This window comes from Anomalospiza imberbis, chromosome 4, assembly GCF_031753505.1.
Source record: "Anomalospiza imberbis isolate Cuckoo-Finch-1a 21T00152 chromosome 4, ASM3175350v1, whole genome shotgun sequence".
NCBI classification, from domain to species: Eukaryota; Metazoa; Chordata; class Aves; order Passeriformes; family Viduidae; genus Anomalospiza; species Anomalospiza imberbis.
The window spans coordinates 54,426,346-54,451,827 of NC_089684.1; the positions used below are offsets into that span (position 1 = coordinate 54,426,346).

Below are 25,482 nucleotides of genomic sequence, written 5' to 3' on the forward strand. Positions count from 1 at the left end.
GCCTTTTCCAGGCCTCCTCAGCCCCACGAGCATCTGCCACAGTGGAGGGAGTCACTGTCAGGTGCCCTGGGCTTCCCGCTGTTTGGTGCACGCAGCTGGCGTGGGTGGGTTTCACTCAAGGAAAGGTTTGAACACAATTTCCCAGCTCTTACAGGAGCGTTTCACAGTGAGGCTGTTACATAAAAGACAGGTAATATCTCCTCCTCCTCCCCTGCCCACCTTCTGTGAGGAAACCAGCAGCTAAAATGTATTTTGTGAAAAGCTTAATCTTGACACTCCAGGTCAAGTGTTGAAAGTGCTCTTTGCTAGTGTAGGATGCTCAGAGGATTTGGGGAAAGAAATCTTCCTGTTTTCAGTCCCAGACTGGGATTACTGGGGAGATAAACAGTGTACTTAACTGGATGATTTTTTTTCAGTTTTTTTCCTTGAACTTTAAGGTAAAATAATGAGGAATATACCTAGTCAAAACTGCAGCATAAGTGGCCACGAGTGACTTAAGGGTTAGGTGACATTATGCCTGTTTTCTCCTGTATTCACACTCAAATATCAGATTTCAAGATGTCACTTTAAAAATTGAAGAGTGTTGACAGTAGCCCACTAGATTTCAAAACAGCGACTACAGATACTGGAGTATTTTAATCCATAGAATTGATGATCTGATATGGATCATCAATTGAATTGAATAGATCTGATGTTGAATATAAATTTATATTTTTTTCTGTATTACAAAAATATCTATTGGCTGATTTGCTGCTTAGCTGACTTTCTCACCTCTGCCTTTAAGACTTGCTTAATTTGGAAATCATCGCAAGTGATGATTTCCCATATTGTCATTTGCTGGTAATATATTTTCCTATCTATTTTTTTCCTTTCAGATAGCTAGGTCAAATCTGCATGAGCCACAGCTGTTAGTTTATATATCCCAGGATGCCTTTTATGTTCTTTTCCTTTCCCCTACAGCTGCCTATACAGTTACTTAAATTATCTCGTCGTACATGAGATGTTGAGGCCTAAAAGTTGAAATTAAATGATAGGTTTAAAACCAGGTCTACCATCTCCATAGCTTGAACTTTGAGTTACAAAAGTTTACTGAGGGAATGAAATACACAGTATATTCTGGGTAAACTGTAGGTTCATAGTGAAAATCAATAATACTGGGAAAGAAAATTAATGGATTGAAAGATACTGAAGCGACTCTGTTCAGATGCTTTTAGGTTAAATAATATATTCTGAAAAGTCACTTTTGTTCTATGGTAAGGTGGGAGCTATATGTTAATTTCTTTTATTCCTGGATCATTTTCTCTCTGAGGTGTCATCAAGTTGAGTTTTCAGTACTACATTGAAATGAATATTCATCACAGAGTTACAGCTTTTGAAAAATCTGTAGGGAAAAAGAAAAAAGCCCCGAACCCCTTTTCTTCCCCCCTTCATGCAGCTTGGAACAGGCACCGCTCCCTTGGGTTAACAAAGCAGCACACAGCATCCGTGTGCTTCTGGGCACGGGCTTTGAGCTCTCCAGGTGTCCCCTCATGTGGGACCAAGAGGTCAAGACAAATGGAAGAGTTTTGAGGGTTGGGGCTGTAGGAACAATGAGAACAGTGAGGGGCAGCCCTGGTAGTCCCTCAAGGAGATAAAAGTACTTGAGCTCATCACGGTCAGTCAGAACCCTTTGGGGAAGTGGAGCAGTTACCAAGCAGCTTTGGGCTGCTGGGACCAGGACTGCTGTGAGCAGTCCTCCAGCACTGAAAAAACCTACAGATTTTCAGGAAAATGGACAAAATGGCATTAATGGGTGAGTGAAATGGTGTGGGCATTGGACTGGGGGCAGGAAGTTTAGGAAACAAGAGTGAAATGTGGGATATGTCACTGCTCTCACTGGTCAATAATGTGGTTTTAAAGATCTGATTGATAAAATGGAGTAACAAGGTGAATTCCTTAGCTCACAAGACAGGTAGAGCTTTTCACCAACATTCACTTTGAAAGCTATGTTCTAAAAGCAATTTCAATGCTGTGGAGAACAATGCAATTTCAATGCAACGGAGAACAATGCTGCAATAAATTGCACAGGAGGTTTGCAATTTACAAGTAAGAGGAAACACTTGCACAAGGGTGAGATTGGGATGGTGCAGCTAAATCCTTCCAAAAGGTCAGGAGATGGAGCCTCTGCCTGGCCATCAGCTCCTGCTGCTTCCACTGCAATCAGTAAATGCCTTTGATAGGACATATGGAATTTGTCCAGACATACAATTGCAATTTTATTGACATGTTATGAACACTACTGATTTTTTTTTCCTAATCTTAATGCAGATTCTTTTAATTCTATATTGACACATGCACTTTTGGGTTCAATGAGCAATAAAAAGGCTGCATTTAGTGCCACATAGTGGTAAAAACCAAAAAAATCAGTGACACTGGATATTCTGAAGCAATGCAGAACATCAGGTGTTAATGCTAAACTTGTAAAAGTACAAATACATTTCAAAAAAAAATAGGATATACCCATCAATTTGTGATACGTATCACCAAGATTTGGTTGTCTGAGAATGGTTTATACCACTCGCTAGATAAATGTCCAATATAGGAAATGTTTGACTCTGTATTTAGAATTAGCTTGCTTTGCAACAAGCAGAGTATTGTGCTCATTTTTAGCTTGACAAAATGGTGAGGGATGTGATAGTGGAATCAGCCCTTGCAAGTGGCACAGAGTCACAGGGCAGAGCCATCCTGGATTAGAGCTGTAAAGATATCTCAAAAATGGCAATAATATGGAGCAGTCCCTGAAGAAAAGGCTAATTTGGGATCTCTGGATTGGGAAGAATTTTGCACATTTCGGTGATGAGTGGTTTTCTTGCTCAGGCAATGCAGAAAAATATTACTGTTGTCAGTAACACAAGTAATGGTACTTCTGCAAGTGTAATGGATGTGTTGCAATTCATCTCCAGCCATCCAGCACCAGGGCAAGTTAGATGAAACAAAACCTGTAATGGTTAAAACAGGCTGAAACAAACTAATAAGACCAAAATTTCCCATCGAGCTCCCCAAAAGATGAATACACCTAAACAAGGCATGTTTGTATAGGGTTATGAATGGGTCAAACCTGTGATGTAATTTCAGATTCAGGAAACACAGTGAAACTGAGCTCCTGTTCCTTCTTTTGCTGTGCTGCACGATCTTTCAGGGGCTCCAGAGGGACTTGTGACACCTCTACCTACACAACACATTTGCACACGCGGTAGGACAGGGTATTTCCCTTGGCTGCTGGCATAGCATACCATTGAACAGTACTGTTCTTTAGAAAAAGGAACTGAATTTAATGTTTTTGCAGTTTGTGTTGGGACATGCACCGGCAAAGTGCTTCAAAATATAGATTTGATTCTGTTTACAGTCTTGCTTCAGTTGCAGAGTTCAGCTGATGTCTGTTGCCTGCTCCTCTGAAAGCAATTTCTTCCACTTCCCTATACAGACATTTTTCAGGTAAGGAAGCAACAATTGCTGCCATTTTTGCTTCAGGCAAAAATACTATGGCACACTATTTGGGAGGGTATTTAAATTTATTTTAGAGCAATATCAATATATTGGTACAAAATTCATGGTGTCATAGAAAATAAATCTATGTGATCTGGGTGAGATGGCTCACTAGCACACAAAACTGCACAGAATCCTCCATGCTGAAAAAAACCAGAAAAGGTGTTTGGGATTGTTTTGTTGTTTTAACCAAGGAAGAACCTACAAGGCAGCCCTGCAAAAACCACACGGCTGAGGATACCAAATAGGCTCAAAGGTAGTGCCAGTGAGGCCTGTCCTGTACAGCTGTGGTGGCACACGTGTGGGTTTGGGATGCATCCCAGAGATGCTGGTGTATAAAAACAGCCTCCAACTGATTCATGGCTCCAGCAGCCCTTATCCTTGTGCAGCTTCTGCACTGGTATGAATATTGAACCTTTTGACTAAGGAAAGAATTTTAAAACCAAAGAAAGGGAGAAACTACTCAGTGTGAGTAAGTGGGAGTTATTAAACCCAGGCTGTTCCACAAATGAGAAGAAATTAGCATTCAGGATGGGGAATAAGCTCAGTAGGGTTTATTTTTACAGTCCAGCGTGCTTGCAAACTTCACGGCAGTACATGGAAGGAGTGAAGGGATCCATATCACTAGCATATGGAGCACAGGCAAAGACAGCTTTTGTGAGTAGTTTGACAGCTATTTGGCTGCATTCTGCTCAAAATATTTGTGACAGCAGCAAGTCAGAGCTGCCACAAAGATGACAAATTCTTTGAAATCCACTTGGGAATCTCCATTTTCATCCAGGTTCTTGAAGACTTTATCAATAGCATTCTTGTCCTTCCCGGACTACAAAAGAAAAAGAGCAGGTTGAGGTGAGAGGATGCACAACCCCAGTGCAGCAACTTCACCAAACAAGGTCCTTGGCTGGGCTCTGGGCACTTGGTAAGGTGCTGTGTGTTCCCACTGTCTGCACAGCAGCAGTGAGTACCAAAAGCATGTGATTCTGTGTTTATTACACCTGAGAGCTGCAGTCATGCACTGTCACAGACAGGCACGTTTGCTACATTTAAAACAGCATTTATCATTATTAAAGCTGTGTAGCACAAAGCCCTGAGGACAATCCCCAGATGAATTAACTGCTGTGAGTTCCCCATCCATTCCCCTGGAAAGACTCGGAGCACAGGCAGTTTGCAGTTTTGCAAAAGGATGCTTTCCTGGGTCAAATGTAAAATTTAAGCTTCATTGAATACTTCCACCCCAGAAAATATGCAAACAGCCTCAAAAGTGCTTTGAGTGCTGCCACTGGCCTTATGGCCCAGCAGAAGCTGCTCACAGGAGCTGGTGGCTGGGAAGATGCCTCCTGAAGGCTGTGGGATTCTGAGCTTGAGTTAACACAGTAAATCTTTTTCTAAATTGTCATTATTCTTCTAAGTTGCCACTAGTTTGATGGAATGACTGAACACCATCAGCCACAGCCAGTGTGGCTCCATGAGAGGGAAGTCCTCCTTATCAAACCTGACTCCCTTTTATGATAAAGTAACCCACCTAGTTGATCAAGGGAAGCCAGTTGATGTCTTCTTTTTGGATTTCAGTAAAGTTTTCAATACTGTCACAGGATCCTTCTGGACAAAATGTCCAGCACACAGCTGGATAAACACATCATGGCATGGCTGAGCAACTGGCTCATGGGTGGGGCATGACAGGGGGACATCAGACCGGGGACCTGTCACTAGTGGGGCTCCACAGGGCTCCATCCTTGTCCCTGTGCTCTTCAACATCTTCATAAATGACTTGGGCATAGGACTGGAAGGGATTCAGAGCAAGTTTGCAGATGATACAAAACTGAGTGGTGTCACCAGAGGACACAAGGAAAAACAACGCACCACAGCTTTGGTCACGATGAAGAGACTAATTTATTTCTTCTGACTCCAATCATTTATAGTTCTCAAAAGGTGCCAGTGGATTGGAAGGTGAACGTGCCACCTCTCCAACAACACTGGACAAACTACCAGTCTGTCAAATTTCTCCACCTCTATGAAAGAATGCAAAACAATAGGTTGTTTACAGAAAGTTGCGTGAGAAAGTTCTCTACAAGAATGTAAACTCAGAAGGCTTTAGAAAATCCTAAGAAATCAGGGCGACATAGAGGAGCTGCTGACTCTGTTGAAGGTAGAGGCCCTGTGGAGACACCGCAACAAATGAGAGGGCTGGGCAATCACCAACCATATGAAGGGAACAAGGAAAAGTTCTGAATTCTGTACCTGGGATGGGGCAATCCTGGATGTACGGACATAATGGGGAATGAGATGCTGGAGTGCAGCCCCATGGAATGGGGCCTGGGGGTCCTGGTCAGTGGCAAGTTGAACAAGAGTCAGCAGTGCTTGGGCAGCCAGGAGGGCCAGTCCTGTCCTGAGGGGCATCAGGCACAGCATGGCCAGCTGGGCCAGGAAAGGGTTTGTCCCACTGTGCTCTGGGCTGGGGCAGCCTCACCTCAAGCGCTGAGGGCAGTTTGGGCACCACAATATAGGAAACATTAGAAAGTGTCCAAAGGAGGGCAGTGGAGATGGTGAAGGGCCTTCGGGACCGTGTGAGGAGTGGCTGAGGTCACTGAGGTCACTTCATCTGTTCAAGTGGAAAAGGAGACCTAGGGGAGACCTCACTGCAGTCTGTAACTTCCTCATGAGGGGAAGAGGAGGGGCAGACACTGATCTCTCCCAGGGAGAGGATCCCAGGGAATGGCCTGAAGTTGTGTCAGGAGAGGTTTAGGTTGGATACTGGGGAAAGGTTCTTCACCCAGAGGGTGGCTGGGCACTGGCCCAGCTCCCCAGGGAAGGGATCACAGCACCAGCCCGACGGAGCTCAGGAGGTGTTTGGACAATGCCCTTGGGCACACGGTGTGACTCTTGGGGATGTCCTGTGTAGGGCCAGAGGTTTGACTCAGTGATCTTCCTGAGTCCCTTCTAACTCAGAATATTCTGTGCTTCTGTGACTCTGTGAACCACTACATTTCAAGGCTGATGTTAAGAATTGCATAATCAAATTTAAAAGTGTTTGTTTGTTTCTGTCTTTTTGTTGGTTTTTTTTTTTTTTTTGGTGGGTTTTGTTTATTTTTTTTTTTTTTTTTTAATTTTGCCAAAATAGAGTAAAAAAAGAAAAGAAGCTTACAGGAGGGCTTTTTGGCGCTGATAATCTACATGGATCTTCGAAGCTGCAATTTTGATATTAAACAGGGGATGGCAGTACAGACCTGTTAAAGCTAGGAAACAATCGTCCGGCTTTCGTAGAAGGTTAAAATAAATCTCATCTAATACTAGAAAGAAATTATATAAACTTTTGAAAAATTTCCAACTATTTAAAACTATTACTACCTAAATTTAAATCTGAAGGCATTTTTTATCATTTTCTAATTAAAAAAAATTTGTCATCCTGCAATTTAATGTTTCACTTTAAATGCAGGTATTTTAAAATCACTAATAATTGAACCATTTCCTTAGATTTGACAGATGAATGTGTATGGAAGGTTTAATTAATTTTAAATTTGTAAATTACAGTGTTTTAATTTTATAAGTGAATATTTCAAATTCTTTAGTGAACTATATGAACTAGTTGTGAGATACAAAAATAGAAATTCTTTTTTGGAAATTCTTTATAACTGCATCCAGTCCTTCAGTCCTGTGATATTTATGCCTGACTGACTCAGACCTTTCCAGGAAGTGGTGATCTGTGCCAGCTATAACCAATTCTAAGGCCAAAAGTAAAAACAAGCATAAGTATCACAGGACTGAAGGACTGGACTCAGTTATAGAGAATTTCAAAACAGTGCAAATAGGGAAACATTACTCCAATGTGGAAAGAACAATATATTTAAAAGTATTTTCTGTATTTTTAGTGAAGGGAGACAAATTTTTAAAAAAATATTGAAATTGTCTCCCTGGCAGCTAAAGCTTTTACTAGAACATACTAAGCACTTTGAATACCTACTGAAATGCATTTTATTATTACATACAAATCTATGTTGTACAATACAAAACATGTCTTTCTTTTGCTGTTAAAGACAAATGCCAAACAGTTTGCTTTGAGTTCATCTGTTGTTCTGGTTTATGCATCATTTTGATGAGCATACTGAGTATGCAATATAAATACCTAAAAAAGGTAAATGTATAAATATTTAGAGAGATTCCACATCTGCAATCAAGATCCTCAATTGCTGACAGCACAACTACCTTCACAGAAGTTGTGACATGAAGTGAGATGATAAATCCAGGGATAAACAGAAGTAAGTGAACTCTGAAATTGAAACGAAATCTATTTCAAAGCCATTGTCCTGATAACTCAAGTGATGAATTTAGCAAATAGGGAATGGTCCTGCATATTAAAACCAGTTTTACAGTTTGTGCAAAATCTTTTTTAAATTTCATATTTTCCTACAAGCCATTGCCTATTTTTGGATATAATTTCCCCAAAAATGTACTAAAAACTGTTTCTGCAGGCTGCTCTTGCACCTGCTACACAGAAACGGTACCGCGCTGTTCTCTTACCGCAAGGAAATTTGGGAGCTCCTTTTCCAGCAGAGTCTTTAGCTCTGTTTTGCTGAGGGTTTGCCTGTTGCCATCAGTCCTTGCATACTGGTCAAAGACAGCAATGGTCATTCCCATTGCAGTTTCCAGCTGAGACATGTTGCTTCTGGAGCCTGGCTTTCTCCTGAGCAGGCGCAGCCTCAGGGCTCTCTTGGAGGATGGAGCCTGCTCTGCTTCTGGGGTTCTTTATGCATCTGTCCCCTCCAATCAGTGGCTGCACACCCAGGGGCAGTTATCCTTTAGCAAACACCTGTATCTGGAGTACACACCTCCATGCCAACACCTTTTCAAAACTAAAGATGTTTTGTATTGCCCTGGCATGACTGGTACAACCAGTTGCTCACCAGTAGAACCAGCCTCTCCTTCAAGGTACACAGCGTGACTAACAATCAAAAATCAGATTTTGTTACCGGCTGTTTGTTCAAGATTTGTTCTTTCAGATATCACTAAGGGAGCAGAGTGTTGGCGGCCCAGTTTTGGTGCAGTATCAGCCTCCTTCAGGAGGAAGATGAGCATCTCACCTCTCACTCACCACCACAGTTAGGGACTGTGAGGGGCTGCAGGCTTGGACTGCCCTCTCTGCCACACCGAGGATCTTGTTAGAAACTACATAAATCACTAGCACACACTTGGGGTGGGATTCTCTGGACGAAAAGCAGAAATCTGCCATGCAGACAGCTAATACAGTCCTCCTGGGCTTGTGCTCAGTCCATAGCAGATATCTCAAACAGGTCTTCTGAACCAGCATCTCTACACAGCCAGCAAAAGGAGCCCTGTATCTGTCCAGGGCCAGCAAAGGGAGCCTTGCAGAGTTGCTCCACAAAGAACTTGCTCAGCTAGAGATATCTGAAGCAGCAAATCTGATACATGAGCAAACAGCCAGTATCAAAATCCATCTTCATCTGCAGTAAAATTACTTGCTATTTACTGTATGCAGTACAAATTTTGCAATAAAATGACTTGTACTGAAAACAAAAGGTCAGTCTCCAGTCCTGTGCTCCTCTATGGCCTTTGATGAACCTTGTGTTTTGCTTGGATACCGAGGTCCTCCATCATTAGACACCAAACTGGCTGGGCTCACACCTACCCAGAGCAGAGCTGTATGAGGGTCTGTGCTGGGAGCTGGGTGGCACCTGGACAGTGGGAGCACAGCTGGTGGAAGCTACAGCCATGCTGAGTTTTGAACAAGTTCTGATTTCTGGCCAAGCACAGGGTATACTTGGTCTCTGCCAACTCCAGGTGCTTAAACCAGACCTGGAGGAGCTCATTTAAGGTAAGTGACATCTAGAGTATGCAGAATGGACACACTCTGAGCAAATTATTTCAGGAAACTCATCAAAACTAGGGCACTGTGCATGGATATTGCTGATGCACCCCAGGGTGCAGTGTTCTCGGCAGAAGACCCTGATTGTGGAGTCCCAGAATTAAACCTGAGTTTGGATGTCTTTGGACATCCTTGAAGATGCTTGCAGATAACTTTCCACTCACAATATACTAGAGATGAATTAGCAAAAAGTGGTTTTTATTTAAACAAAAATTAAAAAATTAAATTCCTTTCTCTCAAATGCTTATAGCCACCTGTTCCCCAGGCAAAATCTGTCCTCTAACATCAACAATATCTCAGAGCAAGACTACACATCCCATGTAGGTAGAAATCTAGAACTGTTCTGAAACAAAGCCCCTATGATTTTCCATCTTACATTTTCCAACAAGTGATTTTGCATTTCCCAAAAATCACAGCAGCACCTCAGGTTGTATGCTTTATTGAAAGAGTTCATGAGAATTATTTGCTCCTGACTTCAACCTTATGACATAGTTGAAACTGATTTGCATTACAGGGATAATGGTTTTAAGTGAAGTTTGAATTTTTTACATTTACATTTTTCACATTTTACAAAATGCATGTTGAAACCTATGGGGTTTCTTCTTCAGAAGAAGCAAGAATAGAGCAAACAACTGGCGCTTGTCAGCTATGAACATGATCTGGTCTCTGCACACACCCACACAGTGGCACTCTCTGGTGTGTCAAGTGCCAGGAACTTTTCTTTTTCCTTTTCTGACATGTGTCTGCAAAATGAATATTAAACATGACCAGTAAAGAAAAAGAAATTCCTGCATCTAAAGGAAAAAGAATTTAAAATTAAAATGTGTATTTTATGCATTTTTATGACTTTGAATCATGAACATCATTGTTAGCTATACAGAAGGAAGAAAGTGTTCCCAAAAGGGCAGAGAGGGAGATCAACTTCAGTCAACAGGATGTGTCAATATGTCCACAACTCTCCCATGTAACGTGGCAGAAAAGGTGTTCTCACACATTTTCCTCTGCAAACATAGGTGACTCACAGTTTTTGATAGTGTGGCTGCAAACGTGCTAAAATGCAGAATAAACCACAGAGCTTGAATTTCTACTAACGGAAAGGTCACCATGGTAGTGCTGCCTGGTTGTGTTTGTTTATTTTTGATGTCTATTTTATCTATATTCATGCATGTGCACACACATCAGTACTGCTCAGAGTTTTCAATTCACACTTTCTGTACTGTTTAAATATTTTCTTATGATTTGTTTGTCATTAAAAATAGCAGCTTTGTGCACACAGCACAGACTATTACAGTTGTTTGCAAAACCAAAACAGAATACAAATAGAAGACCCACATAGGAGACCTGGCAGTATTTCGATGCCAACCCATCTGTCCAGCTCCCCAGTGAGAGAAGCTATTTCTGTGGGCTTGTTTAAATTTTGTATTATAATTATAAATAATACTCATTATTTGTTTCTTTCAGGTTTCTTTCTTTGAAGAATGGTATAGGCAACAGTTTGGATGAGCATTTATTGAGTGTTTATACAGAATTACGTCTTAATGTTCCTGACTTGGACCAAAACTTTAAATTATATATGTGATACAAACGTGGACTGTCACATGCATAATTTTCAAAAACCATTCAGGTGTACCCCAATTTTATGGCATTTGGTTAGATATTCAGGCTTACATGAGATTTGTGTGACTGTGCTGATATTCTCTTAGATAATAAATTTTATTCCATTCTTTTTGCAGCAGTGTCTGTTTTGGAAAAGTCTGAAGAAATAATTTTTTCAGTTCTACTGCAAAGGCCCAATTGTGTCACAGCCAGATGAACAGTTGAAATGAGATAGTTTAAATGGTAAACTTCTACTAGAGCTTTTCATCCCTTACACCTTATCTTATTCCTAAAGGTGCAGGAAGGTACATGAGAAGGACTTCTTGACAATTTCCACAACTGTGTTACGTATCTGGGTGGAAGAAGCACAGGAGGAAGAAAATAACTTGAAATTATGAACTTGTTATTTTTCTGGTTTCTTAGCAGCAATATGATAAGCAATTTATTTTCCTCTTAGCTAAAGAGTAACATTTGAACAATAAACAAACATTTCAAATTCCACATTGAGCTAAAATTTTCAAACTCCCTGAATTTTCCGGTGTCCTGGACAGTCCATTGAACTTCAAGCATAAACACACTTCATTTACTTTGCATTGCTTCTCAAAATTTTCTGTAAGTCTGGTTAACAGTCTTTAAAGATCATTTCATTTCTGCAATACACAGTGAATTTATTTATGTCTAGTGAGCAGATGATGCCACTACTGCATTGCTAAGCAGAAAAAGTAAAAAAAGGTCAGAATAACAGAGTCACTGGTGGGGCACAGGCAGAAGAGGAATTTGTACAAGCACACTGTGCTGTTCAGTGACACACTGGATAGGTTCTGTTAATTATAGACAGATCAGTTTTCATTGTTTTATTATCATTTACTTCTCATTGCATTAAAAAATGCAATTAATAAGCTCACATGTCATTTCAGTGAAGTTTAAAGGCAGGTGAAATGGATAAGATTGAGGTCAGTTAACTGGCTGTGTGATTTCCTGGGTTGAGAGCTGGAGTAATAACACTGTCATCTGGCAAAGCTGTGCCATGGGAAACACATTTGCAGCACTGCATATTGACTCTAATCACACACATTTATTAGTGCACGAGACATAGTCACATTAGACTGTAAAATCAATGAATATATTTACAGCCAATAAATTAATATTTGCAGGGTAAATACTTCTGTCTAGTTTTCACTCCTTGTTTGAATAATTTCCTGGATGCCATTCTTTGCAAGGTTCTTTTATACTTCAGTTTTAAGGTTCTTGATATTAAGTCTTCCAAGAATACTTTTTATTTTTAGTTGTAATGACAGAAAAAGAGGTCACACCCTAAGGTAGCCGAATGTTGTCCACACAAGTGCTGTAGTTTCTAAATCCATGATTCCTCAGCCAGTCTCTCACCAGCAGCTCAAGTGCCATTTGCTCCACTTTAACACTTATGTAAAATCCCACTCAGCTGTCAGCCAATCCTGCTGAGCTGCGGTGAGCATAGTAAAAAGCTGGTCTATGGCATGGTCAGAAAAATGGGGGAAAAAGAAGAAAAGAGAAAGAAAAAGAAGAACAAAGAGGAAAAGAAAAAGGAAAAGAAAAAGGGAAGAAAAATCAGAAAGGCTCAAAAAGAGCTATGAGGGAGGATGGTTGCTTTGTAAAAATTAAAGCAACTGAGTAAACCTTTTAAAGGAAGTTCCTAGTTGTTACAGAGAGGTACAACATGCAAAAATGAATAAGCCAATTCCAAGAAAGCTCTCAAGACTTCTGTTTGCAGGGAGGAATATTTTGGCTCTGTTAGCTGTCATGCTTAATTATGAATTAAGCAATACAATTTTTCCTTCATTGTACAAAAAAAAAAAATCTGAGAGGAATACCTAAGAGAAAGTTGTTTAGTGTTGAGTGTCAATGCAGGAAACATATCAAACACCTATGCATTCCCCTTTTTAAAAAACTTTTTTTTTTTCATTTTGAAAAATTAATTTATGTGTGCTCTGAGGATATGGGGTAGGACTGACCTATTATCTCAGAACTGTGTGTAAAGTGAGGCGATACCCACAGATGCCACCAGGAAGATTTACAAGGCAAATTGCTGGAGTGGAAGTTCCCCAGGCACACACATTTTACAGAGCTGGCTGCTTTCAGTTTCCTGATAGCAATCACAGAGTGTAGTGCAACTGATAAGGAGTGGGACTTTTTTAGCAGTTCTGTCACTGCTATTGGCAGGAAAACACTGGGCTCAGAAATACTGGAAGCTGGGGTGAGAAATGGAATTAGAGCCTGCTTTTGTAACAGATCATTTAATATCAGATTTCACTTATCAGAAAAAAAGAAGGCTTTCAACAAATAGGAAAATAAAAAAATTATCTGCACAGAAGTGGGAGAATCCTTGCTTTAGAGAGGGGAATCCAACCATGAATAGAGTCTCACCTAGAAGAGAGGATGCTTGACTGTGTTGAAGAAATGTGGTCACAAATACCAATACAGGAGCTGCATTATTTTGGCCAGGATTTATCCTTTGAATGTGCTTATACCTATCTAGATGTCCTGCCTGGTATGTGTCTTAACTAGAGTAGCCATGGCTGTGCCAGGACACTGGCTATGGTGTCTTGGGAGCAGCCTGCATCTGTGTGATGTGCCCGTGCTCAGCACCCAGACACAGCGCTCACACAGCTCTGCAGCCACCCTGCTCATCTGAAGGTGAGGTGAGAAAGCAGCTGCGACTCTTCCTACCCAGGGGCAATCGGTTTGAATTAAATGGCAACTACTCTTTCCATTTTCTTTCTTGCTTGATAGCGGCCCCTCTTTGAGATTAGATCTGAAGTTTAGATTAAGCTTAGTCTATATTTAAAAAGAAACTCGAAATGACAACTTTTAATATTGTACAGTTGCTAAACTGAAAAAGCAGAGGTTTTTATCTGAGAAAAGAAAAAATTTGGTATTTTGGAGTGTCTTTCACCCTACTACCCGACCATTTTGTGCTGTCTTTGTTAGAGAAGTTTATGACTTTTTTCCTCTCTCCAGATTTAAAAGCTAAAAAGTAAAGGAGGGCGCAACACCTATTAGTTGCTTTCATGATTTATTTTCACAGCAGTACCAGAAACCCTAACCATGGACTGCATTTGTGTTAGGCCTGGCAACTTACAGATACGGCATTCCTGGCTTCTGGAGCTGAGCATTCAAATTTAGGGCAAGACAAGAACATCAACAGATAAAAGAATAGACAACATTTCAGAGTAAATGTACATGACAGGCCCAGTTCCTTGTTATGATTTCAAACCCTTAAGTTGTTCAGTTATACCTCTGATCTCTGCCTGTCTTAAGTCCATTAATAATACCTAACACAGACCCTGCTCTTGTTGCCTATCTGCATTACCCTTTTTTTACTCCTCCACCTCTGTGGAGTTGAATACTTCCTGAAACAAGGTTAGTAAGGGCAGCTTTGGCTGTATAAGATATTGCCAGGCCCTGCCAACAGACTCTGCTCTGGAAAAAAAGACAAGGAACTAATTTTTGTCACATTATCTCAGCCAACAAAATTCACTGGCACGCAGCACCAGATCACAGCAACTTAGCCAAAACTGTTTTATTTGAATGTTCATAAAAATCCTTCCTCCATCTCAGCATTTCACATTATGCAGAAAACAAGAAACACGGCCAGATGATCACCTGCCTTTCTCTTTGTCAGAGAAACTGCTTCACATTCTCTTGATCCGCGTATCTGTTTGTCAGTTGTATTTGCAGTTTCCTGTTTACACAGAACTGACAGAAGAGCACTTAGCAGGAACAATGATATAAAAAGCCCTTTTCAGCTGCCCTGGTCGTAGGGGATGCAGGAGCGAGGAGTGGCTGTGCAGAGTTCAGCTGCCAGGGTTAATCCACGGCATCGCTGCTGTTCTGACAGCCCCGTTATCGGGCACAGGAACACCAGTCACAACACCACACACAAACAGGGCTGTTCTGCAAATACATTCATTGGGACACCTCATCACCCTGCCTGCCACTGAGGGTCCTTGGTGTCATGGGGCCAGGAATGCCTGCTCCATAGTCCTCTTCCATGGATCCAATGAGAAGAAGGAACCCCATTCCAGGGCTTGGAAGAAAATGTGCAGGTCAGGCTAGGTCGTACTCCATCACTAAGAGTAGCTACCTAAGTGCTAGGAAGGGTAAATAAGATGCGACTCCTTGCATGGTTTTGCGATGGACTGGGAAGAGAGCTCAGGCTCAAGTTGACTGTAACTAGCTCTCCAAAGCAGGGTCAGGAGCGTGACAGAAGCAGAGAGGGAGCCTCATTTGTAGGACTATGACAAAGCCAAGTACATTGGTGAGACATTAAAAGCATAGAACACACACAAGGCTTTTGAATTCATTGTGCCAGACTTGCCCCTAAATCAGCGTGTTTCAGCCTGTGCCCAACACAGGACTTTGGACATCAAATTAAATGGAATGGAAGCATCATTTTTCAGCAGCTTGTTCAAAAGGGAATAAGCAATAAAATGGCTAAAAGCAAAGGCCCAGGACTCTCTTCTATTATTAGACAGATGCCTTCATTATATACTCATCAGCTAAACAGACAGTTAAAACTGAGGTCATACTGCATGCTAGAGCGTGACCTGTGGTTAATTACAGAGCGCTCTTTTGTTTTAAAGCTAACAAAACAGCCAAGAAAAAGTAGAACACAGAAGGATTTATTGCTTCCCAAGTGGCTTCCCAAGAAGCAGAGAAGTTAATATATTTGAGGCAGAGGTGCCAAAAGCTGGAGCTCTAAAATGCTCTGCTGGCTCATAGCCACCACTGTCGGCCACAGATAAAAATAGGTCATGATAAATTGGGTGTAGGCTTCTACAGATGTTGGAAACGACCATGTTAACATACAAAATGTGAGCAGCTGTTAAGAAGGCAGCATTCTTTGCTGTTAGGAGCCACATTTAATCAAAATGTAAAGAAAATGGGGTTTGGAGACTATTAAGCTGTGTTTTTCTTTAACATTTTCCTGAACTCATTGTGATAAAACAGAGAAGTAGCAGCAGTATATAGAAAACTCAAAATTTACTGAACCCACTTACAGCTCTGGTGCATAACTGAGAGCTTCCTTGAACAGGGACTTGGGCTGAAGGTCAGCATTTTGCAGATTATCACTTTCTTGTGTGGCAAACAAAGTTACAGGGTTTGGGGGAATCCACAGCAGCCCCATCTCTGATCCTTAAAGGAATATGGCACATGACAGAGTTTCACCATGCAGTAAAGCAAATGGATCTGAAATAGTGAGTTTCAGGAAAAATCCCAACAGGATTTTAATATATTTGAACTTTAGGAAGAAAAAAAGAATATTCTTTTGCTTTATTCAATTTACACATAAATAGCATGAGATGTATTATAACAGTCTCTCTCATACAAGACATAATCACAGAGCACTGATTACAATCTAGTTCAGACAGCAGCACATTTACTGCAGTAGGGAATTCAGGGCAGGTTACAGAACAACCCAGGAAAGAGGATCCACAGCACAGTGTGAGACACAGCTGAGTTACCGTAATTTGAGTGGTAGCTTTGTGAACTGCAGTCAGTACAGCACAAACTGAGCCTCACCATGAGCTGTGCTGTATGGTCACAAAGATTTCATTAACAGTATTTAGTAGGAAGCCAGTCATGCCTTTCGACTACACAAGCAGTTTTTAAGGGCTCTGGGAAAGCTGGTTTGTGTCTATTGCACTGCCCAGGTACAAGCTGGACAAAAATCTCGAGTGAAGTTGTTTCTACCTGCACTGATGGCAAGATGTTCTAACCTCCAGCTAAGCTCTGAAAAAAAACATTAGCAGAAAATGACATAATCCTGGTACATAAACATATTCACATTTCAGATATCCACTCTTGGCATTCAGCAGCCCTTGGACAACTGCCTTTAGCTTTGTTGTCAAAACTTTTCCACTGTGTTCTGACCTTGGAAGCCAGGTTCTCCTTCATTTTTTCAACTTTGGTTTTTCTTCAGTGATTTTTTAAAAAAGTTTTAAAGCTGGCAAAAGTGGAACAAGCATTATCACCCCTATCTCCTCCAAGCAGCCTTCCTCAACAAGTTAGACAATAATTATACATTTTATATATATATTATAGATATAGATATATATCTTAATTTAAATCTAGTATTCCACTGTGTGTAGGAGACCTCTTTCTCTGGAAGAATTTTGTGACTTTAGTTCGTGAATGAATTAACACTAATAGCCCCTTTTTCACAGGAATATAATCCTCTCTGGCATGCCTCTCTTTCTATAATGTGGTCAGAACTGATGACAATTTCAGAGCTCAGACTCCATGCATTGTTTTCTCTACCATCTCCTATTCATATATGGGCTTCCTGAAGAAATGCTTGTGTTGGAGAATGTTGCTCAGTTCAGAAGTTTTTTTCAAAGTATGGTAAACACAGTTTTTCTGGACACCAGAGGAAGAGCTGAAGACAGTCTTCTAAATTACATATCCTTCAGAGACTCCTTAGAATGTTTTGTTAGTGACAAAACAGTCCAAAACTGCTTAGAGCCAACTGTTTTTCTTGTATATTGTCCCACTGACAAGCTTTTGACAGGAAACACATAATCCATCTTGCAGCAGCAAATGATCATATTTTTCAGTTTCATAGTTATTTAGCCATATTTTGTTTAGTTCTGAATGTCAAGGTAGGGGGCAGATCTACCTTGGCAGATCTAGATGGCAGATCCTTTTCTCATTCTAGACTTCTCAGCTGCCCTAGTTTGTGGGATTTGCTCATCTTCTCCATTAGATACAATAGTTGCAGTGGATTTGTCATCTTTTCCTCTTGATTCATTGCAAAAAATTTTAAGTGATTCATAAAGTATAGACACAGCCTTAAAAAGCAAAGAAAATGCCAGTCAAGATTTATACCCATAAAGTAGATGCAAAATGAACTTTTACCCACGACACAGCACAGCCCCAGGAAACACAAAGAAACACAAGTCATGAAGTTAAAATTACAGAGGAAAAGAATGTCTTGGTAGTAATGTTGAAAGGCAAAGCCTTCCTATGTTCAGATTCAACTCTCTTAGTTAATTAGGCAGCAGGCACAAAATACTTTTTTAGAATACTAAAGATGTCAAGTTCCAGTGTAGCTCAGATTCTATGAAATCTGAAATGGAAATCATTTTTACGCCCTTAATATTTTAACTCTGATATTTCCAAAAAACTTCATCATACTCTTCCCTCTGGATGGATACACTTTTGATGCAGTAAACTAGCACACTGCTGTGGTATTCAGATGCTCTTCTGGACAGTGCAAAAGTCATTCTATTCCTAAACATACATAGATAAGTCCTTTAGCAAAATATGAGAACTAAAGATCTGTCTGAAATGTAAACAAAGACCTATTCCCACAGACATATAAAATCAAAATTTCAAGCTGAGATGGCATAAATGAATAAATGGGTGGAAGTAATGAAGCAGCTTTCTGTCTTCACACTTACACGCTGCTGTGGGGGCTTGCTGTCTGTGCTCTGATGAACCATGTTCAGCACAGAGAGGTACCTGCCAGACAAATGTCAAACAGGAGGCATGGTAGGGATGGCCAAGTAAGCTGCATCACAACTCTGTGCAAAATTTGCAGTCAAGAGTGAGCATTATGCATGCTACCATGAGCTGGAAGTTTGTATTAATGCTACAAAAGTGCTTAGATTTTGGCTGGAACCTGCAGTAATTGATGAAAAAGTCATCAGCTGCACTGGGAATTCCCTCAAAAGCCAAATTCCCCTGCAGCTGGCAGAGCTGTCTGGAAAACACTCCCTGAGCATCTCAGCTGAGGAAACATGGGATAATTCTCCAGAGACAGAGATAAGTGCTACATACTGAAAGCACAGCTACAGGAGCCAGCTTTGCCATGAGGATATTCACGCCCAGGTTAAGTTACCTTGGGTACTTGCACCTATGTGTTGTCACCTGATCTAATTGCTCAGTGTTGCTGTGACATATAATACAGGTGAGAATAAAATCCATGGCTTGATTCAATTTCTGTGTTACAAGATTGCCTTTTAAACACCAAGAACTGTAAGAAAAGCATGAGACTGTAAATAGTCTTGCAGAGGCAGATAGAACCTTCATGTTCACTGTTGTAGAAATGATGCCCAAGCCGACACAGAATATTCACCAAATTTCCAAACTTAAAAAGAAAAGTGTAAGTTATGTTAAAAACCAGTGTGAGACTAGTTTTTCCCAAGAAAGTTGAGACTTTGTCACAGTCAAAAAAAATTAAATTAAGGTGATTACATTCTGCAATACAATTGAAAGGCAGTAAGTGCAATTCCAGAGATACCATAATATTTTCTTATCACTACTGGCTTAATTTGTTTGAAATGTGGTGTCCATACACATTGTATGTACTGGCTTTACTCACCTACCAGATCTCTTGAGTGATTTATAACATCCAATTATGCTTGAACATTTAAAAAGATGACACTATGAAACCACTCTTTCTACTTTCACTAAGATAGCAAAAAGGTCTGTTACAGGAAGGAAAATACTGAACCTATGTCATGACACATCACCGTGGCTGGTAGGTGCTAAATTATAAAGCAGCTGCAAAAGATCATAATTGCATTCACACATCCTCTGGAGTAGTCTTATCCACAAATCCTGAGCAGTAACTGGCTACTAATGAACTTTTCACTCAGCACCCCCTAGGATGCTTGTTTTCTCATTCTCAACCTCGTTTTCCTACATCTTCATTAAATATTAACAAGCAGAAGAGTAATCCCTTCATAGCTAGTAATTAGAATAATTTATTACTATGACCAGACCACATTATGACTTGTATTCTCATTATTTTCTACTATGCTATCTCCAGTTAAAGCAAGCCTCTTAGCTTCAGTGGCAACCTACTTACAGAGAATGAATTTTCCCAGGTATTTTCTTTTTCTTAGAGCAATGACTATTGCTCAATAAAAGATAGATATTACTGTTTCACTACCTGCATGCTGATATTTTCTCTTGCCATGGCCACAGTACCAATGTGACCAAATCATGGCTGCAGCCAGGTTCTCTTACAGGAGAATCTGGGAATCTGTAAGCCCAGTAACTGCAGTTGTGACCACGGGCTTGAACATTTTTCATCTCTTCTGTGTGACTTTCCCAAGCCTGTCTAGCTGATTGCAATGAAAACTGTGCTTGTCTATACAAGGGTTAAATTAGGGCTTCTTTCCCTTGCCTAATTTATGTTTCAATGTAATTAAAAGATGAATAATTGCATGGGAAAAGGAGCTTGCCAGAAATCTGCTACCTGCTCTAAAGACCCTATGAGCTGAAGCTGGTCCAAGCCCCTTGAGCTTGGTACACAATTACACATAAAAGGACATTTTGGACACTTTTTACTTCTCCTATGTTTCTTTCTTTCACTCAGTCTCTATATTGATATTCTCCACTTTTGCTGCCCTCTTCTCCAGACAATCTTAGAGTGTTATTAACCATAAGAGATTTCAATATTTTCCTACTACATAAATAATCCTCTTCTTATTTCTGAGTGTGGGTTTTTTTTTTTTTTTTTTTTTTTTTGTTTGTTTGGTTTTTTTTTTTGCTTTAAACCTTTTTCATGTGTAGAAAGATGCTGTCCTAGAACAGCAGGTTGTTGTGTGTTTTCTGTTCCGTCCACTCCCCAGTGCCTCATTTTGAAAACCCTCTCATAGCAAGAGTCTTTTTATTAACCTCTTACCCATTCAGCAGAATTAGATGATGAGTTTTCCTCAGCTGCTTCCCTGGTGGATTCATTTCTCCTGCGAATCTCTTCCACCTCAAGCCTCTGCTCCTGCTCTTGCCTTCCTGTCAGCACAGGAATCTGTGCAGCGCCTTATAAAACCCAAGCTCCAGTCAGTGCTTGCTTGTTGTCCATGCCCAGAGTCACACCTGTACTCTACCAGAGTTTGGTAAGCACCAAAATGGAGAGTGCAGAAACTAGCAAGAAATTATCAGAACCAATATCCTTGAATACCCTAGCCAGGTCAATATCTTCAGTTTAAGTGATGACTCTCCTTAAAGGGAAGGACACTGCAAGAACACTCACCTGAACAAGCTGTGCCTCGGATTCCTCCTGTCAGCTCGAGATGCCTCAGCAGACCAGGACCAGGTGAGCAAAATCACACACTGAAATACCTCTTAAGTGAACCTCTCCAGCCATCTCAAACCAAACCCATAATTTATATGTGCTAATGGAAATATTGTAACTCACCAGATAGGGTGGAGAGCTTTTTCTTTTTGTAGCAAAGATACAAGCTTCCCACTGCCACTAAGAAAGGAACCATGGCCCATGCTTCCAAACATCTCCTTTCCATTGAGTGAGCTTCTGCAATTATAAATGTTAAATAAAGTGACGTACTGGTAAAAGATAAAATAGAAAAGGCAAGTAAAATTAAAAATTATTTCAAGAGTGAATCAGGTGCAAGGTCACTTTCCTGTCCTAAGGGATGCCTCCTGATGAACAGTAATGTCAGTACCTCCTACAGCTCCTGCAGATTGACATTCCCCCTCCCCCAGTATTTAACACAAGTCTTTTCTGCTTGTATTTGACCAAGTAAGAGATCAGATTCCTTAACTCATTTTAAGACATTAAAACACTGTTAAAGGGTTAAAATAATCTACATTCATTTCCCACATTTTGAACACTATTTCATTGATTCTCTGGCATTGATATTTTCTAAATCTTTGATAATTTTTGTGCTTTCCTCTAAACCAGCTGACCCACAGTATAAAATACTGTACAAAACTGGAGTGCACTGCATGATTGGAAAGGCTTTCTGTGACTTGACCAGTCAGCAAGTGAGTGATGTTTGATGATGCTAAAGGTCCAGTCATAGCTAGTCCCCTAGTCCTTCTCTGCATTTGAAAGATCAGCATCTTCCAGAACTGGTGCATAATGTCCTGAGTTAGTTGTATAACAAAAATGAAGTAAATTGTCTTCTGGGTGTCTCACATTATATTAATAATTTAAGGTTAAACAGATCTCACTCCTATTGCTGAAAATTGTAATCGTGTGAGAATATTAATTGTATTCATGCTTTTCAATGTTTAACTCAGAATTGGGATCTTAAATTGCTCTCCTGTAGAAGTTAGCATATGACTTTGGTAAAACAGGGAGACACAGCACATATAAAACAATTAGCTACAACAACTTTACAGACACAAATCCATATAGGGCCCATTCTGCTCTATCGTCCGTATTGATTCATTTCTTACTTTTCATTAAGAACTTGTAATAAAAAAATAAAACGGTTAGAAAAGCTTACAGATTACTGAGCAGAGTAACCATGTGATCACTGCAGCCCCCTGTAACCACACAGCAGAGTCACTCAGTGTCTCACACCTATCCTCCTCCCCTGAGGAGCAGCTGTGGTTGGGTCTTGTGTGAAACACACAGCATTTTTGTAAACCTTAGGTAATAATTCCTACTAGCAAATCCTTATGGAGGAAAACAAACACTACAGAGGCGATATTAAGGCAGAGAGTTTAAGTCAATTGTCATCAAAAGTTGTTCAGGCCCTCTTTGTGTTTGTCTCTTTCACCCAGAGATCCAAGCATTGAGGAAAGAAGGTGGGAGGGGCAGGAAATGCATAACATAGTTCAAACTGAAGAATCTTTCTGATGACAAGTGATATGGCACACACATGTTCCTGCCAGCCTACCTTTCTCTTCAACAATCACTGTTGTCCCATTTCCAGGCAGTTTCTTAAAGAAAGGTATTTCAATAATTATCTCACAGTAGTAAAATCCAGTGTCATTTACGCTGGCAGATTTGATGACTAGCACATCCTTGTTTTCATGGGTGATGTCGGATGAATAAGAAGTTTTGACGATATACTTGTGGTGATGTTCACTTTATTAACAAAAAAACAGCTTGCTCTACACCTCTCAATAGCTTTTTACCAAATACAAGCGATTTCAGTGTAGTCTCCAACTGATAGATTTATATTTGTTGGTGTTTGGATGACTCTTAAATTATTGGGACCTGTAGCCATGGAGAAATACACATAGATTTTAAAGGTAAAGCAACAAAGAAATGTCATTAAATCTGCATTTAAAATAAATAATTTAACATTAAAGAAGTGTTTAAATATTAAAATAAGCACTTAAAATAACAACTAATACTGTAAAATCATTATGACATTAATTTTCAAGCTTACTACTCACTTCTCCCTTGAATGATGGCAATTGTTTTCTGGCTAAAGTAAATTTTTAATCTGATGCTTGTTGGTTAAAGTCCTCCATCATTGTTTGTGTGCAATAAATGAATATTTTCTGCATGCTTGCTGATAAACATATTTTTATTTTCAAGAAAAAGCTTTATAGAAAGAGATCGAGTCTGAAGCATATGAAACACTCTCTGCCAGATAAAGAAGGAACAAAAGGAATAATTCAGAATGATTCATTAGTCAATAGTGAAAAACTCATCAAGGTTAAAGAAAAAGACACTGCAACTTTTGTCCCCATGTAGGAGTTCTTGTCCAGCACTTCTTCTAATGAATGACAAGTGTACAGCATTTTAGAGGTGAGTTTTTTCATTTGGTTTCAACTTCTTCCATTAAGTACTTGCTGACAAGCAGTTTACAACATCAAATTCACCTCCTTCATTTAATAAGAGGTTAAATGTTCTGTTACCCTGTTCTCTCATCGGGTCTCTTGTCTGGCTTTTAAGGAAAGGCTGACTTGGACAGTATCAGTAGAAATCAAACTTTTTGTTTCTTCCTGCTTTCAAAACATTTTTCTCTCACTGCCAGCATACAAAGTGAGTGATACATGAGACATTGTGCAATACATGTACAAAATATTTTCTTCTAAAGTGAAACCACTATGTGGGTATCAGAGAACTCTTTTTACATTCTAATGGCATTGATGTTCATTGCAAAAGTGCTAATCCTATAAAATCTATTCCCATGACTGCTGAGACAATTATTTTCTTATGCTATATGAAGAATTGTAATTCCTTTTTCCTATCCTTTACAACATTAAAGTGAAGAACTAATAATAAGAGTAAACTGCATGATTTTCTTTTTAATTTTATCCTGTTTATCATTCAGGCTCATTTCACAGCAAGACATAACTAATTAGACTTTTTTCTTTCATATCTCACCCTAAAATGGCATCTGATCAGTTTTATCAAAATATGCAAATAATTTTTCTGGTTTTTTCAATAGAAAAAGCCACACATTCATCACAAGTAAAGGAGTCAGGCACCTGCATCTTTACACTGCAACACTTAAAAACTTGTAGAAAACAATATGGACAGTATAGGGATAATATAAGCAGCAGAAAAATTAAGGGAAATAATTGATGTAGTGTATAAATTACAACCTAACAGAATAGCTAGAACAGCTTCTCAGTTGCTCAAGTTAAAGAAATAATCACCAATTTCAGGTTTTCTGTTCATTTGATTAGTTGTTTAAGACACAGTTGTGCTATTGAGTGTGCTATAATTCTATCTTTACTGTTTTTCTGAAAAAGATCACTGAAAATAATTATTTTGCTAATTTTTAAATTCATATGGAATACTTTCAGCATTATCCACTGCGATTTGTATTGAATAAGAATCATGAATCCTTTACTGCTTTGTACTTCAGTACCTATGTGATCGAGAATAAATCTTCCTTAACATTTTAAAATTCTACAACTAGCATGTTTCACAATAAATATTAAAGTCAGAAGTCCTAAAAAGGTGGTGCATACATTAACCTAACATCACTTTGGGTGTTGAAGAGTTCAATTTATTCTTCTATGCTTTCCCTGAAACAATTTCTTTGTGAAAAAAACCTTTTGATTTCTCATGCTTTTTAATCTTGCTTTCAGCATTATGAAAAAACAGTTAATATTCTCCTTGTCTCACATGTGTATTTGAGGTGGATATACCATAAGTTTTTTTAAATCCAGCTCAAGAATTACAGGCAACTAACTAAAAACAAAACAACTACAAAAAAAAAAATAAAAAAAAAAAAAACCCAACATTTACCTAAGCAGCCAAAACACATTGTTAAAAGTAGTTTCATTGAAATTATGATCATCACGCAGAATTATTAGCATTTGCATCAGCCTTGGTTGCAGATCAGCAAAATATGAAATGAAAGCATGTCAAATTTGTTGCTTAACTTCTTTTCCCCTCATGTGGTGATGATGATACAACCTAAATGGAACCCAATATTTCCCTACACTCTGTGAAACTGCTGTTTCAAAACTCAGCCATCCTACTTGAAATTAAATAATTTCTTCTTTAACATTTAAAGTGTGTTGTAACTGGTTGCTGTTCAACCTAGATTAGTCTCTCTTTTGGTATGACATAAAGAAGAACTGGTTTTCCATATGTAGTTTCATGACAGCATTTGCCATTGTCTTTCTAAAATCCTTCATTTAAAAGCACTTTTGTGGCAAGCACATTTCTCTCTCTCTCAGGATTTTTCATAGAAGTACACAGAGAGAAAGAAAGAGAAAACAATTTCTATTTCTGCTCCTTGTTTTTCCTATGTGGAATGTGCTTGGAG

General features: G+C 39.5%; 1 protein-coding gene across 5 annotated transcripts; it reads right to left on the reverse strand.

Annotated features, from left to right (window-relative positions):
• Positions 1-4,064: 4,064 nt before the first annotated feature.
• Positions 4,065-25,321, reverse strand: S100P (S100 calcium binding protein P). Of its 5 annotated transcripts, XR_010998552.1 has the most exons (5): positions 24,951-25,103; positions 22,639-22,961; positions 21,189-21,302; positions 20,676-20,809; positions 17,675-17,829 (listed from the first exon to the last, which is right to left on the reverse strand). XR_010998552.1 is itself a non-coding variant. In XM_068188632.1 (4 exons), the coding sequence occupies exons 1-4, from the start codon at positions 25,006-25,008 to the stop codon at positions 4,199-4,201; spliced, it is 450 nt and encodes a 149-aa protein (XP_068044733.1). In that variant the 5' UTR covers positions 25,009-25,187; the 3' UTR covers positions 4,065-4,198. The 5 variants fall into 5 exon arrangements, 2 of the variants coding, with proteins under 2 accessions (XP_068044733.1, XP_068044734.1); XM_068188632.1 differs by lacking the exons at positions 17,675-17,829; positions 22,639-22,961 and adding an exon at positions 4,065-4,348 and having other exon boundaries at positions 24,957-25,187; XM_068188633.1 differs by lacking the exons at positions 17,675-17,829; positions 20,676-20,809; positions 21,189-21,302; positions 22,639-22,961; positions 24,951-25,103 and adding exons at positions 4,065-4,348; positions 8,041-8,356.
• Positions 25,322-25,482: the final 161 nt, after the last annotated feature.